The sequence below is a fragment of the Salvia miltiorrhiza genome, chromosome 7, assembly GCF_028751815.1.
Source record: "Salvia miltiorrhiza cultivar Shanhuang (shh) chromosome 7, IMPLAD_Smil_shh, whole genome shotgun sequence".
NCBI lineage: Eukaryota > Viridiplantae > Streptophyta > Magnoliopsida > Lamiales > Lamiaceae > Salvia > Salvia miltiorrhiza.
The window spans coordinates 6,029,759-6,043,216 of record NC_080393.1 but is presented as its reverse complement, the minus strand read 5'-3'; the positions used below and the strand labels follow the sequence as shown (position 1 = coordinate 6,043,216).

General features: G+C 29.2%; 1 protein-coding gene across 1 annotated transcript; it reads left to right on the top strand.

Moving 5' to 3' along the window:
• The first annotated feature begins 10,843 nt into the window (after positions 1-10,843).
• LOC130992020 (uncharacterized) lies at positions 10,844-13,060 on the top strand. The gene is made up of 4 exons (XM_057916477.1): positions 10,844-11,339; positions 12,021-12,113; positions 12,425-12,562; positions 12,636-13,060. Exons 1-4 carry the CDS (start codon positions 11,118-11,120, stop codon positions 12,675-12,677), a joined length of 495 nt encoding a protein of 164 aa, XP_057772460.1. The 5' UTR covers positions 10,844-11,117; the 3' UTR covers positions 12,678-13,060.
• Positions 13,061-13,458: the final 398 nt, after the last annotated feature.

Sequence of the window (13,458 nt, the reverse complement as noted above, 5' to 3'; positions counted from 1 at the left end):
CATAATTAAAAAAATTTATTTCACAATTAAAATTTATAAATTAGAATGAGCTTGCCATATATCCAAATACACATGAGTATGCCTCATAAAAAATAAAATTTATCGTGTCTCCTCATTGATTCGCAGCTCGCATGATATTCTTAGTCTCGTAGCCGTTTATTTATTCATATAATCATACTTAATCAAAAATCTCCCTTAAATAACTTCAATACAAAATTTAATTAATGCAAGAATTCAAATGTGTAGTTTTTCTATAACCATATTCTTGAAAAAAAAGTTCGATTCGACCCACACGCTAATTAATGGTGAATTAAAAAAGTTAACTAATGTTTTTATTAGTAGTATTTATTAATTTTCATTATATTTTATTAAACTTCCATTGAAATTTATTAGTTGATAATTAAAATTTAGTCTACACAATAAAAATTAATAATTATTAAAATTTAATTTGAATGAACTTGTCATACATCGAAATACACATGACTACATGAGTATTGTATGCCTCATAAAAATAAAAAATTATCGGGTGGGTCTCCTCATTGACTTGTGGCTCGCGGGATATTCTTACTCTCCTAGCCGTTTATTTATTCATATAATCTTACCTAATAAAAAAATATCCCTTAAATAACTTCAATACAAAATTTAATTAATGCAAGAATTCAAATGTGTAGTTTTTCTATCACCATATTCTTGAAAAAAAGTTTGGTTCAACCCACACGTTAATTAATGGTGATTTAGAAGTTAACTGAAGTTTTTATTAGTATTTATTAATTTTCATTATATTTTATTTAACTTCCATTGAAATGTACTCCCTCCGTCCACCAATTCAAGGCCTAGGGCAAGTGTAAATTACACTTGCCCTAGGCCTTGAATTGGTGGACGGAGGGAGTATTAGTTAATAATTAAAATTCATTATTTCACAATTAAAAATTAATAATTATTAAAATTAAATTTCAATGAACTCGCCATACATTCAAATACACATGAATATGCCTCATAAACTACTCCATTTAGTATTTTTTTTAGGCTTTATAAAAATATAATGTTCATAAGTGATATAAAATAAATTCATGAACTCTTCTACAAATGATGATATACAATTTGAGATGATAACAGTTCAGAAGTCATAGTTTTGAAACTTGAGGATATCTCAAGGTCCAATTTGAGACGATAACAGTTCTGAAGTGATAGAAAATAAATTCATGAACTCTTCCACACTTTTTGCACCGTTGACGTAAATTTTCAATTATGGCAATAAGGGCGCATAATTTTCCTACAAATACTCACATCATGATTTATATTTCTCGAAATGGTTATTGGTTTAATCAATTTTGCCCCGGACGACTATAATTCGATATAAGTTCCAAATAATCCTATGCAATATTTGGAGTGAAAAGATCAATTATCAAGTTATTATCAAGTAAATAGAGTGTCGTGGTTGTTAAGAATTTAATAATTGTTTAATTAGGCCATTTTAGAATTTGAAAAGACAATAATCGTGATTTTTTTTGGGGGGGGGGGGGGGGGTTACTAAAAGCAACGTGTTTTACTGGAAACATCCGCCTAGTTCTATATTAAAAAACAATACATTTTTTTTTGACGAAAAAAATGATAAATCATTTTCATTAACATGCATATCAAAATTTAGCTAGTATTTCGCAAGATGCTAATTAAGTATTTGACATATACCAATTCTCAGAAAAAAAGTATTTGACTTTATACTTTTTATACGTTTGCATTTGTAGGCTAAAACCTATAGATCATTTCCCCCCAATTTCATCAATATTTTGATTTCGATCTAAAAATTCAACGAACATTGGTATCAACAAAATCACAGTGGATGAGCTTCGGTGTTTCATAATTTTATGTGTGTCACTATTTCTCATTATTATATTTATTATTTTAAAAATATTTTTTATAAAAATAATTTTATTATAATACTATGAATTATATATCATAACTTTGAATTTACTAACCTATTATTAGTTATAAATGATAAAAAAAAATTATATATCCTAATTTGATGGAATAAACTCTAGTTAATAATCACAGAATTAAACTAAAATATAAGAAGTTGAAACTGAAGAAAAAATATTAAAATAAATAAAATTAAAAATAGAACATTAAGTGTGGTACATTGAATCTCATTTCATAAAAATATACACTAACATGTGTAAATTATAATGTTATAGAACCATTCTTATTTTTTTCCGATTTGCAAGGTATTGCATTGGATGAGTGGTTATCCAACTTAAACTGAGGGAGCGTTTACTTTACATGATTGATAAGATTTATTATGATTAAGTATTTTTATATTTAAGATTAAGATTTTTTTCAATCTCATGTTTTCAATGAGATATTTATGAATAAAATAAAATTAATTTAAATGATATAAACAATCAAGGACCTTGAGATATCCTCAAGTTTCAATTTATCTAGGGGTGTGTTCTCTTTGGTGGATAAATTCATCATGAAAAATAAGGGATAACAAAAAAAATATTCATTTAAATACCTCCTTTTCTTTCTTTCCTTTCCTACAAAAGATAATTTCATATTTCTCATTCATTCAATTCACTTCAAAGATGGATAATATTATCCCTCCATTTTGGGTGTGATAATATTATCACTTCTTAGGGTGAGTTCTCTTTGGTTGTAAATTTATCATGGGAAAATGAGGGATAAACAAAATTTCACCCTTTAAATCATTTCTTTATTTTCCCTCATTTTCTACTTAACTCTTACTCATTCCTCATTTTCACTATAAAGGAGGAATAATACTATCCCTCCAAAAATGGTGTGATAATATTATCCATCTTTTGTAGTGAAAATGAGTAATAAGTAAGGGTCAAGTAGGAAATGAGGAAAAAGAAGTGAATGATTTAAAGGGTGAAATTTTGATTATCGCCCATCTTCCCATGATAAATTTACAATCAAAGAGAACACACCCTTAAAAAAAGGATGAATAGGAAATGGTGAAATTCTTTTTTATAGGAACTGTGTGAAAAGAAATGAGGCATTTAAAAGGATGAATTTTTTGTTATTCTAATTTCTTTCATAATAAATTTATCAATTAAATAGAACACACCGTAAATAAATATGGGATTAATCTCATCATTTTTATCTCCCAAAGCTAATTTTTCAAAATAAAACTCCCTGTAAATAGTAAATACGGGATCCCAGAACAGCAACAACAACAATAATAATAATAATTTCAACATCTTTTATACATGGAGAATTCGCTATTTAAATATTTTCGAACTGTTGCACAAAACCAGATTTTTATTGTAAGTAATAATCTCAGTAACTTTTTTGGACAAAAAAGAAACATACCATAAAAATGTCACAAATTTTGTATTTAAACTATAATGTAGTAGTCCGGTCACAATCAATTTTACCATCGTTTTCGAAAGTTGTATTATAAATTATGATTGGCTGTGCCAACGGCAAATTCTCCTCCGTTCTTTTTTCAACCCCCTTTGGTCACAGTTGGTTACATATACAACTGGTGGTGCCCATGCGCTACCGCTACTAATTTGTCGTATCGGTATTTTCATACTTTTTTTTAATCAGTAATGTTATTTAAATAAAATATGTTCGAACAAAAAATAGTTGAGTATTTTAAAAAATTAATTAATTTAAATTTTTTTATTCAAAATGAAAAATAATTTAGTTAATTTTATTGTTTCTCCACATTGAAGTTTTTCTTATATCTTTTTAATATTTTTTTAAATACAAAAATTATAAAAACATAATAAAAAATTTAAAATATATTATAAACTACAAAAAAATATAATGTGAATAAAACAATAAAACTCACTAAGCTTTCAAATTTCAACAAAAAATTTTAAATAAATTAATTTGATCTTTTTTGTTCGGATTGTCCATATAGCATTACTCTTTCTTACTATACTATGGATAATCCTATTTGGACAAAATATGTTTGAATAAAATATATGTACGGGATAATTTAAAATTTTTATTTATTTAAAATTCTTTTGTTAACTATTCAATTCAAATTAAATACTCAATCATACAAAATAAAGTATATCTTAATATCGGAGGGAATTTTGCTAATTTTTGTAATATCATTATTCAATATTATATAATGACTTATTCATTAATCTAACTTCTCACGAAAAATAGCAATTTCAGTAGAACCTTACTATATCCTCCATATTATACTAATATATATCGCACAAATCAAAGTACTTATAACACATTCGTTGAATTTTCATCATGCGACGATATATTTTTATGCCACGTTAATCATCTCTCCTACTATCTCTCCATCTCCTTCAAACTGATCGATTATTTTTTTTCTCAAGTCAAATATTTCGAGCATATTCTTGAACGATATTAATAAATAGTTTTTTAAAAAAACTCATCATTTTAATTTTTACATCGATTTTCAGAAGTCGCTACTATATATACCCGTTAGATACTTAGATATTGTAGCAACATTTTCTTATAAATCAGATTCTGAGTAATTCAAATTGTGAAGTTGAAATACTTCAATGCAAAAAAGAAAATGAAACATCAAGAGAAAAATACAAATACATATAATTGTCGTCGACTTAGTTAGGGGTTATTTTTAATTTACATATGATATTTTAACAAGACTATAAACGTACTTAAAAATACATAATGACTCGTTTTTTTATAGGGGCAATACATAATGACTTACACACACATATTAATCTCTTTATGTGACTTGAACCCCTAATTAAATATTACAAATTCGTATAAATATTGAAAGCTAATGTTCGTTGTTGTTCTAACAGGCATGATTTTGTAATTCTTTTCTTTAATGAGGAAACAAACGATTTTATTACTTCACGTCAGTATTAGAAATAAGGTATTGCAGTTGCGGGAAAAGCCATAATTCAAACATTTGGACTTAAAACATGAGCGAATCATGCGGTATGATTGTTGAGAACTATAAAAATCATATCGCTAACTTTTTATAGTATTAAGCTATCAAAAAAAAAAACTTTTTATAGTAAATTGATGCTACAAATACAATATGTATGGAATATAATTATAAGGGTGTATTTACTTTGAGGTATAAGAAATGGATAAGCTTCATTTATTACCTTATACATTGTTTATTTTGACATAATAAAAAATTCGGACAGATGATATAAATTTTCGAACAACATCTTTTTCATTGAGAATGAATAATTTTATACTTAAGAGAGTGTGATATAATTTTATACTACTTTATGAGGAGTAGATAAATATATTATCATTACAATCAAATAAAATATAAAAAATATGATTTATTTTAAGTGATAAATTTATAATTCATTATATTATCTTTTATTTAGAGGGATAAAGTGGAATACTTGAATCAAATGATGATAGATTTTTTCATGGAAATCCGAATATTATATCATTTTAATTTATAATGTGTTTTTTAATATTATTATGATAAATTCCGGATCTGGGTATATACAATATCTAAATAAAATTTATGGATCTGAACTTGAGAGATATTGTTGATTAAGCAATGGCGGCAAAAAGGCCTTCAATTCGGCGAAAGATAGATAAAAGATATGATTATTTTACGAAAATATTCCCTTTCTTGTCTCTACTTAATTGTCAGTTCTTCTCAAAAAAAAAAAAAAACTTAATTGTCAGTTGGTGCCAACTTTTTCCCTACTTATTAAACAAACATATAGTTAGCCTCTTCTTTCATCAAATTTTCCATGCAACTCACATCCCAACTAATTATCATTATTTTATTGCGACTATTATCGCTCTGCAATATCATTTATATGACATTATGAATGACATTATTTATCTTACTATTGATATGACAACGCTTTCAACGTGCCGGAATTAATCGTTCGAAATTGGAACCTACTCCACATTGCTATCATTGTTCATTAAGCGTTGTTATGATATCATAGATTAAAATATGTACTGATTTTTTTTTTTTCTGGTCATTTGTTTTCAAAAAAAATCTATCTTCTTCTGAGATATTGCGAGCTTATAAAATTCCGTGTTTAAATACTATGGATCCTACCATTCTTTTTCGATAAAAAAAAATATTTTGTAGAATAGTCTATGTTTAATCACGAATTCGTAATGACTAACATATAAGTTCAACATGCATTTCTTAAAATATTCTATATGAATTTATAAGGCATATTAATTACTAAAATGAAAATAGGTTTAATATAATACTATAAGGGTGTGATTGCTTTTTATCCCTCTAAATGGAGGGATAACAAAAATCTATGTCTTTAAATGTCTCCTTTTTTATTCCACATTTTACACAAAAGAGAAGTTCATCATTTTCACTTCCTTATTTTCATTTCAAGGAGGGATAATATTATCACACCAAAATGGAGGGATAATATTATCCCTACTTGAAGTGAAAATAAGGAAGGAAAAATGGTGAACTTTTCTTTTGTGTAAGATGTGGGATAAGAAATGAGACATTTAAAGGCATAAATTTTTGTTATCCCTCATTTTCTCATCCATCAAAGTGAATGCACCCTAATGATTCAATCAAATTAAATGAGTGTAGTCATACGGATGGTAATTTTATTCCCAGGCCCAAGTACGAGTTAACTGCTTTTAATAGGATGGAATCGCAAGCATCTCTCGATGTAACACACGCCCTCCCCCATATATATATATATATATATATAGGGACGGAGCCAGGGGGTTAGGGGGGGCTAGAGCCCCCTCCCAATTTTTTTTTTTTTTTAATTTTAAAATATATATAGATATATGTTTATACCTATTATAAAATAATTTTATTTTATAAAAGAGTATTTGGTTATTATATACTCTCATATATACTTAATTTAAGGATAATTTTGTTTTTTAAAACTATATGATCTATGAAATATTGTTTGTTATTATTACTATTATACTTGTCTTTTAATAAAAAATGCCTAATATGTATGAAATGCTAAAAAAATTATAATGTATTGAAACTAATTTGTAATATATAGAAAATATATAATCTATGGACATGTTGTTTGTTATTATTATTATGCTTGCCTTTTAATAAAAAATGTCTTAAATATACGGAATTTCCAAAAAAAGTTTTGTGATATATTGAAACTATATAATCTATGAAAAGATTGTTCGTTATTATTAGTATTATGCTCGTATTTTAATAAAAAAATACCTTAAATATACTGAATGCCCAAAAAAAAATTATCGGGGGCTACCGCCCCCGAACCCCGTACAGGTTCAGCCCCCCCCGAACTAAATTCCTGGCTCCGTCCCTATATATATACTTTGTTTCGTAACTTTAATTGATAATAACTTGTTCATTTTAAACTTTTTTTCACATGTAATATATCAAATTAACACTCTTGTCACGATCTTTCATTTAATATAGTACTCCCTCCGTCCATGAAAGAACTTCCTAGGAGGAAGTGACACGGGTTTTAAGAAAAAAAATTGTTGAGTGTATTGAGAGTGGATAAAATGTAGTTGAGTGTATTGGGAGTGGTGAAAATATGTTATCTAATATTGAGAGTTGTGAAAAGTGAAAAGTAAGAGAATTATAAGTGGTGGGGTATAGTCCAAAAATAGTTAGGAAGTTCTTTTGTGAACGTCCCAAAAATGAAAGATAGGAAGTTCTTTCGTGGACGGAGGGAGTATATTTTAAATAACGGTATATAACATGAATTTGCAAAAGAATAAACTATAGGAAAGAAATAAAAAGAAAATATAGGTAACAAATAAACCTTCATTTTTATTCAAATTATAAAATTACCATTCAATTTTTGTAATTAATTTAAAATTGTTTTTTAATTGAAAATTTATATTTTCATACATAGGAGTAATAGATTTGTTTTTTTATGATAACAGTAGTTGAAGGGTTCAACGGCCTAAAATGAAAGTGAAGAATGCAGCCCAAAAATGCCGATGTTGTGGGCTCCTCCCTTCTCAACATGATAACGGCTGCTGTATAATGGTTATCTCCAGTTCCCACACAATGATAGCGACACCATAAACTGTCCAAATTCACATATTTTGTAAGGAAAAATAAAATAAAATCTCATTAGGGCCATTCATATCATTGGATTAATATGAAGATATCATTAAGTGCAACAAGATAGAGTTCGATTTCTATTGGTCATACATAATTTGATTTTGGAATTTGATGGCTATATGTGTGATTGGTATTTGTGTTGTAGGTTTACTATTTAATTCTTCTGCATAAACGTGATATACCTGCAAATTTTAGATTTTGATTTACTTGCCACATCCTACGGCTTACATTCTCCACAAATTTCATCACAACAACTCCCATCAACTTTCCTGATATTGCTCCTTCGATAATATAAATTGTACTAGCAGTTAGGGACCGCTCAAAAACATTAGCCATATTTGCAACCGTTTAAAAAGTTCTAAGGTTTTTTCATATTATTGTTTTTTTCGAAAAATTCTAAATTCAGATCATTTTTGCACCTCAACCAAAGGTCAGACTCTAAAGTATAACTGATCTTTTTTATATAACCTAAAGTATAATTAATCTAAGTACTAATGAATTGTCTGTCGAGTTTCGACGGAAAAATACTTTACATATGAATTTAAAAAATAAATTTAATATTTTATTTTAGTATTCGATAATTCATTACAAAATTATATGAAATTTTCCTGTACAGTTTCTCATCTTATTTTATCTCTTTCATACTAAGTTTTATAATTGTAAATTGTGATGGTATAATGGTATTAAAATTTTAACTGAATGTTAATTAAAAATTTCAACTCAAATATTATATAATTGTTTTCTAAAATCTTATATATCTCATTCACGAAAAATCTATGTTCATACAATTTTCGAATTCAAAGCTCCCTTAATACACCATCAAATTATATTTGTACCTGTCCCAATATATACAATTAAATTTCATCTCAAACCCGCATATTAATATTAACTAATTATCAAAACACGAAAGTATGCTTTTATTTAGATTTCGTCCAAACCTCGCTTAGTAAGTAATTTTATATAAATCTACACAATCTAAGGGAGTTAATGTCCAAGACCTGAGGCCCTGGGTTTGAGTCACTCATTGCGCGGTCTTTGAAAATTCTTTATTTACTTATGTAATTTACCAAAAAAAGAAAAAGAAATGTAAAATAAAAAATATCCGATAAAATGTATCAAGATGTATAAAAAAACTCGAATTCTTATACTGAAAAATGCCACGCTTGCAGTGCATGGCTATGACTTCTATCAACGAAGGTTGCCGAATGTGGCGGCACTGGTTATGATAAGAAATGGCCGAAATCTGGTGCTGATTAGCGTTGATGCCAAAAGACCTTTTGACGAATTTAATCCAAGAGCATAGTAGTTCAAACAACACAATATGGAATTCAAAAGGATCAAATATTGTGTGCGAGTGTTGGCTAATAGATAAAGGATTAATATCTAAGGCCAAAGTCTTGAGTTCGAGTTCATGTGATACAGCCTTTTAATTTCTTTATTTAATATTGTAAATTTATATATACAAAAAATGACCAAATAGAAAATTGGATCAATGAAATGTTTTCCAGCCTTGTTTTGGAGAAACCCATGATTTTTCGCAAATAGTTTTTGGCCCAAGAGCCAAGAGTTACAGACTTGAGACAATAATACAGTAGCCGTGTTTTTGTTAAAAACGATTTCATCAACCCAAATTGATTTACAACATAGGAGAAATTAAGGAGGAATTCATCAATCCAAATCTATTCATGATAGAGAAGAAAATGAAGAGGAAACTATTATTTTGATTTAGATTTTGGTATTTTGCGTACCGAGTATTTAATTAGGACATGAGTGTGGAAATTTAATTTTAATAATAGTGGATGTCTGGATAATTTGGAATTTAAATAACAAAGAAAAATTAATGAATTAATTGTATCTGTTAAATAAGTACGAGGACTTATTACAACAATTATCGTTTAGCAATCGGTTGATAAGAACGAGAACGACGTCGTTCCTTATGAAAGGACGTCAATTATTCGATTAATTATGTCAATATTAATGTGATCGAAATATTGATTAATAATAAAATTAAATTCAATTAATAATTCAGTAATTATCGTATTAAATTTTAAAATGTATATGTAAAATGGTAGTTGACCATTTCACAAATCTAAACATTTTTCAAAGTATACGAGTTGCCTTTTGGGCTGGGATGGACTGTATGAATTTCCAAATTTCTGAAAAGCCCAAATCAAACAACCACAAAAATCGTTGTTATTTTTGAAATTTGTGTATAATAGGAATATAATTTCTGAAATGTTTACTCCAATAAACAGTGCGCTTCAGATTGAAAAATAGTTCCCTAAAAAAAAGATTGAAAAATAGGACCAACTCAAAAAAGAAAAAAACAAAAATAGGAAATAAAATCCAAAGAAAAATCTTAAAAACATATGGAAAATGAAAAGATAATCCATAATATAATTCTACAAAAGAAAAAAGTTAATTTAACTGCTGCACATAAAAAATAAAAGAGAATATAGAAAATTACCATAGACCATAGAATATAGAAGAAAATAACGCCTTTAAATTAAGCTGTGGAATTTGCAAATCACAAGAAAATAACAATCTTTAATAATATTACTATATGTTCTTTAATATTGTAAAAATTGTTGTTTTGCTTTTCAATTATTTTTTCTTTCTTTTACACTCCCTTCGTCCTATATAAATAGTCATAGGAGTAAGTAACACGAGTTCTAATAAAAATGTTAAGTAGGAGTATATTATAAATAAAGAAAGATTTCACTTTAAATTAATTATATTATAAGTGAATAGACCGACCATATGATAAAATAAAGAAGTTTATAGGAGTATAAAGGATAATCTATTCAGTACCCATTTTTTAATGGACACTCTAAAAAAATAGCATTATTGGGAGTACTATTTAGACTTGGAGCTACTAGATAAGCCTTCGAATTATTTTATTACTTTTAAAAGGAAAAAATAAGACAAGCCTCTGAATTATTGGATCAAGTGTCATAAATCAGCAAGGACCAAAAAAAAAGAAGCCGTACAAAATTGCAGAAATATCTCATCCGCCAATAAGTACTGATTATCTATCTTCTTCTTCTTCAACATACCTACCACGTTCACCGATCAGATCAAATCTGAGTGAGAAATGGAGTGTGCGAGGCCGAACCGCAGCGACGTCCATTTGAGTGGAGAGGAGGCGGCGAAGGTGGAGGCTGCTGTTCGTGAGCGGTTCGACGCGGCGGCGCCGAAGCGGCACACCAAGCCTCAGCGCAGCGACCACTCCGCCGATTACGCCGATGCTCTCTCATTCGACGATGGAGTTATTCCCGAGTACGCTCAGTTCCAACAGCTCGAGAAGGATACTGAGGTTAGTTTTTGAGTTTTGATGCTACTAGATTTAGAATGTGAGTTCTGTGGTGGAAAGATGTTAGGCATATAAGTTAGGGAGCCCTAACTTAACCCAAAACCATGGTCAAAGATAAAGGGTTGACCCCCTCTTATATACCATTCCACACTTTCATGTGGAACCGATGTGGGATATCGTAACAAAAGAATTTTCAAGTTTGATCCAGAGTTAGAGTTTGCGATTTTCGTGTCGGTATATGAATTGGAGATTTTGAAGTTCTAATGGTGCCTGCAGTTTTGCTAGTTTTCGATTCCGAGTTTCTAGTTCGACATCTATGCCAAATTCACTGAATTTTACAACTATCACGAGATTATGATTTTCGCAGTATTCGGTTAAAAGTTGACTGCTATGAGAAGTTCGATGAATTTTTCTATTTATGACATTTTATTATATTGCGCGCACAATCTCTCTCTGTTCAGTATAAACACACTCTCTTCTGCATTTTATTGCTTATAGTGCTTTTGCAAGTTGAATTCGTAGTTATCGAGTTAGTATCATCTCTACAAAAAACCTTTCCATTTCAAGCTAGTATCGAAGGTATAATGCAAATTATATGTCGATTTTTTGTACCTTTATTGTTTCAAATATTTAATCCGAATTCGATATACTGATTCAGAAACATTATTTCATCATGTATTGCAGAAATTGGTTTACTCTGGAAACAAAGTTGCTGAGGAGTTTACAGAAACCGAGTATTACAAGGACCTTAACTGCATTGACAAGCAGCATCACACGGTAAAAAATCCACTCCTTCACACAGTCACACTTCAATTCAAACAAATTTTAGGTTTACCTTGGTGCATTTTGACGCCCAATTTTATTTGTCAAAAGTAAAAAATTCAAGTAGACCAATATCTTGAAAAAATCGGGTGAACTGTTAGTTCTTGAGGTTTGCAATTGTAAAAGAGAAAAAAAAAACAAAAACAAATATTGATCTACATATCCCACGACAATTACAATGTCTATTTATTATGAACACGCATACATGATTCTTCAGCAAATCATCTATCTTATTTTGTTCATTTGAATTCTTGGCCTTTTGATAGACTGGAACAGGGTTCATAAAAGTGGAGAAAACTAATGAGAAGGACTACATCATAGCAAGTGAATCCACAGCAGAATGCCATGCCTCGAGCAAGGGGAACCCTGCTACTAATGACTGGATTCCATCTCCTTCAGTTAAGGTAACACATCTGTAACGCTATACAATCATCTGCTACTATGAGTCTTGATTGCCAACATGACTACCCCTTTTAGGTGGATTTCACAACTGAGAAGCCCAACAGGAGTGACTGCTGATTTGGAGTTTGATCATTGCATTTGGTTTGGATATGTGGCTTGTTGGAGTTTGAATCATCAAGTTGAAAGAATGTTTTGATGGATTTCAGTGTTTGGGGAGAGCATTTGGATAGGCGAAACAAATCTTAGCTTGCAGTGAAGAGTGTTGGTGGTGGTGTCGATTAGTATCTATGCTGCGTTTGATTCGTGCCCTTTATGATTCCATTTGTGAAGTCGTTAGGAAATGGGACACTTAGTTGGCGGAGCAATTTGAGTGAAGAATCGTAGATTTTCGTGTAGGCATGTGTTTATATGCATATTATGTGTTGAATGTTGTATTGGTATGCTCGACATTGTGCTCATATCATTAGTTATTTCAACTGTTCTTGTTTTGTTGCGTTTGATTCTTGCCCTTACAATATATTCCAATTGTTAAACCATTAGGGAATGGATGCACTAGTTGGCAGAGCAATTTGAGCGAACAATTGTAAAAGTTTATGTAGGTTGTGTGTTTATATGCAAATTATGTGTTAAACATTACTTCCCCGTCAACGAAAAATGAAGTACTGTAGAATACTTTTTGTATACGAGAGTGCTTTATTTTTTGTGGACTGACGAAATATGTTGAAACGTTTAAGCGAAGAATACTAGATATATATGTAGGTCTTGTGCGTTTATATGCGAATTACTATGTGTTAATACTTACTATATTGGTATGTTTCAGATTGTGCTCATAATATATCAATATCTACTGGAGTAAAAGTTGATATATGTTACCAATGAAGCCTTGCTCTATTTACAA

Excerpts from the sequence above, each read along its gene's own strand:
- LOC130992020 (XM_057916477.1), top strand. The coding sequence starts at position 11,118 with ATGGAGTGTGCGAGGCCGAACCGCAGCGACGTCCATTTGAGTGGAGAG. Across the intron at positions 11,340-12,020 it reads AGCTCGAGAAGGATACTGAG|AAATTGGTTTACTCTGGAAA; the intron begins GTTAGTTTTTGA and ends CATGTATTGCAG. Across the intron at positions 12,114-12,424 it reads TTGACAAGCAGCATCACACG|ACTGGAACAGGGTTCATAAA; the intron begins GTAAAAAATCCA and ends GCCTTTTGATAG.